Here is a 5,533-nt window from a genome sequence, read left to right on the forward strand (position 1 = left end):
GAGGCTGACCGGGCGCGGTGGCTCAGGCCTGTCATCCCAGCACTTTGGGAGGCCGAGGCGGGTGGCTCACTTGAGGTCAGGAGTTCAAGACCAGCCTGGCCATCATGGTGAAACCCCATCTTTAAAAAAAAAAAAAAATCAAGGAGGCTGCCTCGGGTACAGAGCCTTGGGATTTTTACCTTCTGGCTCTAGATGAGAAAAGCCATGGGTTTAGGGACCCAGCTGTGGCTCCTCCCTGGGGTAACTGGAGGTCCCCATGCCTTTGCCCATGGGCGGTGCTGCCTGCAGACCCTGCACGGCCCCACAGGCCACCCTCCCGAGCCCTGGAGCGCCCTCTCCACCCGTCCCCTCTGTCACTTCAGTGCTAGTTTGCTCCTCTCTGCATGTCCTCCTGGAAATGACTGTTGCTGTGTAGACACCCTGCTCCTCCGACTTCAGAGCCAATTCCTGTTGCTGCTGGCTTGAGGACCCTGCGTGCCACGTGCTTTGGCTGACAGTGTGGGGGGGCTTCTTTTGGGAAACCAAGAGAAACTGGCAGAGCAGAGAATCAGGTTGTGAGGTTTTGTTTCTAAGGCTTTGAGTGGTTCACCTTGTGGCTCTGATCTCCTTAAATCCCCCGAGACTCAGCTTGGTTCTGTTGATTCCTCTCTTGATCCTTTGCCTTTTGGCCGTTGTGATCTGGTTTCACTTTTGGTTTTGCTTTTTTTCAAGATGGGGTGTCACTTTGTCACCCAGGCTGGAATGCAGTGGTGCAATCTCAGCTCACTGCAACCTCCACCTCTCCGGTTCAAGTAATTCTCCTGCCTCAGCCTCCCTAGTAGCTGGGACTACAGGTGCACGCCTGGCTAATTTTTCTATTTTTAGTAGAGATGGGGTTTTGCCATGTTGGCCAGGCTGGTCTTGAACTCCTGACCTCAGGTGATCCACTTGCCTTGGCCTCCCAGAGTGCTGGGATTACAGGCGTGAGCCACAGCACCTGGCTAATTTTTGTATTTTTAGTAGAAACTGGGTTTCTCCATGTTGGCCAGGCTGGTCTTGAACTTCTGACCTCAGGTGACCCGCCCGCCTCGGCCTACCAGAGTGCTGGGATTACAGGTGCCCACCACAACCATGCCTGGCTAATTTTTGTATTTTTAGTAGAGACAGGCTTTCTCTATGTTGGTCAGGCTGGTCTTCAACTCCTGACCTCAGGTGACCCGCCCGCCTTGGCCTTCCAGAGTGCTGGGATTATAGACATGAGCTACCACCATGCCCAGCTAATTTCTGTATTTTTAGTAGAGACAGGGTTTCGCCATGTTGGCCAGGATGGTCTCGAACTCCCAACCTCATGATCTGTGCGCCTCAGCCTCCCAAAGTGCTGGGGTGACAGGCGGGAGCCGCTGCGCCCTGCCTTTATTGGGTGCTTTCTATGCCTAGGTGAACTCCAGAAGGTTTTCTGGATTTTCTCCTGTTGTTTTTTCTTTTTTTCCGTTTTCTTTGGTTTTCTGGATTTTCTCGTGGCTCTTCCCCTAAACTCTAGGAGGTGGATGTTATTATTATACGATTCCATTTTGTGGATGAGGAAACCGAGCCAGAGCAAGGTCATGTCGGTAGAAGGTGGAGGAACCGAAATTGGAACCTGGAAGCCAGATTCTAGCACCGCGCTCTCCATCCACCTGCCCCCGGCGGGGCTCCCTGGTCACACGCTGGCACGAGGCCCGATTCCACCCCTGTCCCTTCCAGTGACCTTGGGGCAGCCCCGAGAGGCCTGAGCAAGCCTTTGCAAACCTCAGCTCCACGGCCCTGGCGCCAGAGGGCTGCAGTTGGAAGGCAGGCAGTTATCTGGAGAAAAGCGTTTCCTTCACTCTCCCAGTGTGACCTCGCATCTAATCAAAGTCTGCTCCTGTTTTCTGCAGGATTAGTCAGCATCTCTTAACTAGCAGTCCCGGCGAGGAGAGCTCCTCCGCTGCGCTCCCGGCCCATCCTCCGCCCTCCTGCCCTCCGCTGCCACAGCACTTTTCTCTTCCTTTTTGTGCTGTTGGGTGGCTGGGTGGACTTTGGAGGGGGCCATTAAGGGCTGGGTGTGTCAGACACACCAGACTCGGAGGCACAGCACGCAGCGGGGTCTGGGTGTGGGCACAGGGTGGCAACACGGTGATCCCAACAAGGAAAATTAGAAAGGTGCATCTTGGCCGGACGCAGCAGCTCATGCCTGTAATCCCAGCACTTTGGGAGGCCGAGGCGGACGGGTCACCTAAGGTCAGGAGTTCAAGAGCAGCCTGGCCAACATGGTGAAACCCTGTCTCCACTAAAAATACAAAAATTAGCTGAGCGTGGTGGCAGGTGCCTGTAGTCTCAGCTACTGGGGAGGCTGAGGCAGGAGAATCACTTGAACCTGGGAGATGGAGGTTGCAGTGAGTCGAGATCGTGCCACTGCACTCCAACCTGGGTGACAGAGGTGAGACTCCGTCTTCAAAAAAAAAAAAAAAAAAAAAAAAAAAAAGGGGGGGGGGACAAAGGAAAAAAAAAAAAAAAAAAAAGAAAAAAAAAAAAAAAAAAAAAAAAAAAAAGTGGGGGGGTGTCTCAGTGAGTGAAAGCAAATAACATAGGATGATTAAAAAAACAAAAACTTTCCAAAGTGGTTCTAAGACACAGTTCATGTGTTTGATGCTGTGAAAATTTTAGGGGCAGAGGTGGCATCTGTCTGTTCTTCTGCATTTGCGAAGGCCACCAGGCTCACCATTGAAGGAGGTGCCTCAGTCTCCCCACCTTGACAGAGGAGGACCAGGGTATTGGGGTACGCCAGCAGCTTGTCCGTCCCGGGTGGTCTGGTGTCTGCCCGCCTGCTGGCTGCAGTCTGTCCCATGGACACAGCTGCGGTGAGGAGCTCCCAGCTAAGGCTGAGGCCCCACCCCGAGGTCTGCCATTCAGGGTGGAGGATACACTAGAACAGCTGGAACAGGGCTCTCAACCTGGGCTGCTTCGCTCTTCAAGGGACACACGAAGCTCCTGAAATTGTGGATAAACTTGGTGTGCGTTTCCTGGGTCTATAATGGATTCTTCAAAGGGCCCATGGCCCCCACAGAAGTTATTTTCACTCCAGGGACTTGGGCCAAATGGCCATCCAAGCCTGCTGCGGGGTAGCCTGAGCCCTGGCAAGCCCCTGAGCCAGCCCTGGCGTTCCCAGTGGGGGGGCTCTGAGTGGGCACCTGCCCCTGCTGTGACCCTGAGGTCAGGGTTTTCTTCCCTCTTCACACAGAGAATGTCACCAATGGCACAGTGGGTGGCACGGCAGAGCCGGGGCATGAGGACGTGAGCTGGATGAACGGCTGGCTCAGCTGCCAGGCCCAGGATGAGATGCTGAACTTGGCCTTCACCGTGGGCTCCTTTCTGCTCAGTGCCATCACCCTGCCGCTGGGCATCGTCATGGACAAGTATGGCCCGAGGAAGCTCCGGCTGCTGGGCAGGTTAGCGCGGGTCCCTGGGGGACAGGAAGTGGGCAGGTGGGCCACTGGGCTGAGCTCCACACAGAAGGATATCCTGGTCGTACCTGCTTCAGGTGTGCTGTGTGGCTCCATAAAGGCCCACCCAGAGTGGAGTTCCTACCCTGTCACCCACCAGGTGCCAGGTCCTCTGGTCCTCGCTGTGTTCCTGTGCTGAATAAGAAAAGCACCAGGCTCCGGGCCGGCCGGGGGGATCTGGAGTTGCTTGTCATTAGGAACGTGGGTTTCTGATCCCTTTCTAGTTCAGAAGCGTGCCCGCTGGGGATTCATTCTCAACGTGTGAGATACATCTCCCTCCAACCTAGTTCTGAGGCTGGCGCAGTGTCCATCTGATGCGGAAACAGCAACACTGCATTCCTCAGTGTGTTTGACCTTAGACCTCCCTTCACCAGAGAGATTTTCAACACACACCCCGATATAATAAGCACATGGAATTATAAATGATGTATGCCATTCTTTTTCCTTTTACCCCCAGAAATGGAGTCTCACTCTGTCGCCCAGGCTGGAGTGCAGGGGCGTGATCTCGGCTCACTGCATCCTCCGCCTCCCGGGTTCAAGGGATTCTCCTGCCTCAGCCTCCCGAGTAGCTGGGATTACAAGCGCCTCCACCATATCCAGCTAATTTTTGTATTTTTAGTAGAGAAGGGTTTCACCAGGCTGGTCTCGAACTCCTGACCTCACGATCTACCCACCTTGGCCTCACAAAGTGTTGGAATGACAGGTGTGAGCCACCACACCCATCTCCTCCGTGCCTTTTTTTTTTTTTTTTTTTTTATTTATTTTGAGATGGAGTTTTGCTCTTGTCACCCGGGCTAGAGTACAACGGCGAAATCTCAGCTCGCTGCAACCTCCACCTCCCAGGTTCAACTGATTCTCCTGCCTCAGCCTCCCGAGTAGCTGGGATTACAGGCACATGCCTCCATGCCTAGCTAATTTTTTGTGTTATTATTATTTTTGAGACAGAGTCACCCAGGTTGGAGTGCAGTGGCGCAATTTCCACATACAGCAACCTCTGTCGCCCAGGTTCAAGCGATTCTCCTGCCTCAGCTTCCTGAGTAGCTGGGATTACAGGCGCCTGCCACCACGCTTGGCTAATTTTTGTATTTTTAGTAGAAACGGGGTTTTACCATGTTGGTCAGGCTGGTCTCAAACTCCTGATCTCAGGTGATCCACCCACCTGGACCTCCCAAAGTGCTGGGATTATAGAGCCTGGCAGGGCCTCCTAAGCTGCACAAGATGATTCTCTAAAAAATTTTTTCTTAAAGACGAGGTCTCACTATGTGGCTTAGGCTGGTCTTGAACTCCTGGCCTCAAGTGATTTTTTTCCCCCTTGTTCTCTCAAAGTGCTGAGATTACAGGTTTGAGCCACCATGTCCAGATAATTTTTGTTTTTTAATGAGATTTATGTTTCTCATCAGTAAATTGGGGCCAATTATTCTCCTTAGAATTGTTCAATTAAATGAAAGAATGCACGTAAATGTTCTGCAAGCATCTGACACAGTACATACCCCAAAGTGACACTGACATTAATGGTAACACTGACTATTATGGGTGTGGTGGCTCACGCCTGTAATCCCAGCACTTTGGGAGGCCGAGGTGGGTGGATCACCTGGGGTCAGGAGTTCAAGACACGCCTGACCAACAATGGTGAAACCCCATCTCTACTAAAAATACAAAAATTAGATGGGCATGATGGTGCACACCTGTAATCCCAGCTACAAAGGAAGCTGAGACAGGAGACTCACTTGAACCCAGGAGGCGGAGGTTGTAATGAACTGGTATCGCACCATTGCACTCCAGCCTGGGCGACAGAGCGAGGCTCCGTCTCAAAACAAACAAACAAAACAGAAAAAAAAATAATAAAGTTGTTTAAAAAATACACTTAATAAAGTTGTGATACGGCCGGGCGCGGTGGCTCAAGCCTGTAATCCCAGCACTTTGGGAGGCCGAGGCGGGTGGATCACGAGGTCAAGAGATCGAGACCATCCTGGTCAACATGGTGAAACCCCGTCGCTACTACAAATACAAAAATTCAGCTGGGCATGGTGGCG

At 52.5% G+C, this 5,533-nt stretch overlaps 1 protein-coding gene and 1 non-coding gene across 2 annotated transcripts in view; both read left to right on the forward strand.

Moving 5' to 3' along the window:
• SLC43A2 (solute carrier family 43 member 2) overlaps nucleotides 1-5,533 on the forward strand; it is a 52,720-nt gene that overhangs the window by 8,941 nt on the left and 38,246 nt on the right. Inside the window, exon 3 of the mRNA XM_017541673.2 lies at nucleotides 3,239-3,632. Within this exon, the coding sequence (XP_017397162.2) occupies nucleotides 3,239-3,632 (394 nt within the window). The remainder of the gene's footprint in view (nucleotides 1-3,238; nucleotides 3,633-5,533) is intronic.
• On the forward strand, nucleotides 3,713-3,817 carry LOC119473175. Its single transcript, XR_005202379.1, has one exon. It is a non-coding gene; the product is annotated as a small nucleolar RNA U13 (small nucleolar RNA).

This window comes from Cebus imitator, unplaced genomic scaffold (assembly GCF_001604975.1).
Source record: "Cebus imitator isolate Cc_AM_T3 unplaced genomic scaffold, Cebus_imitator-1.0 Scaffold136, whole genome shotgun sequence".
Lineage (NCBI taxonomy): Eukaryota > Metazoa > Chordata > Mammalia > Primates > Cebidae > Cebus > Cebus imitator.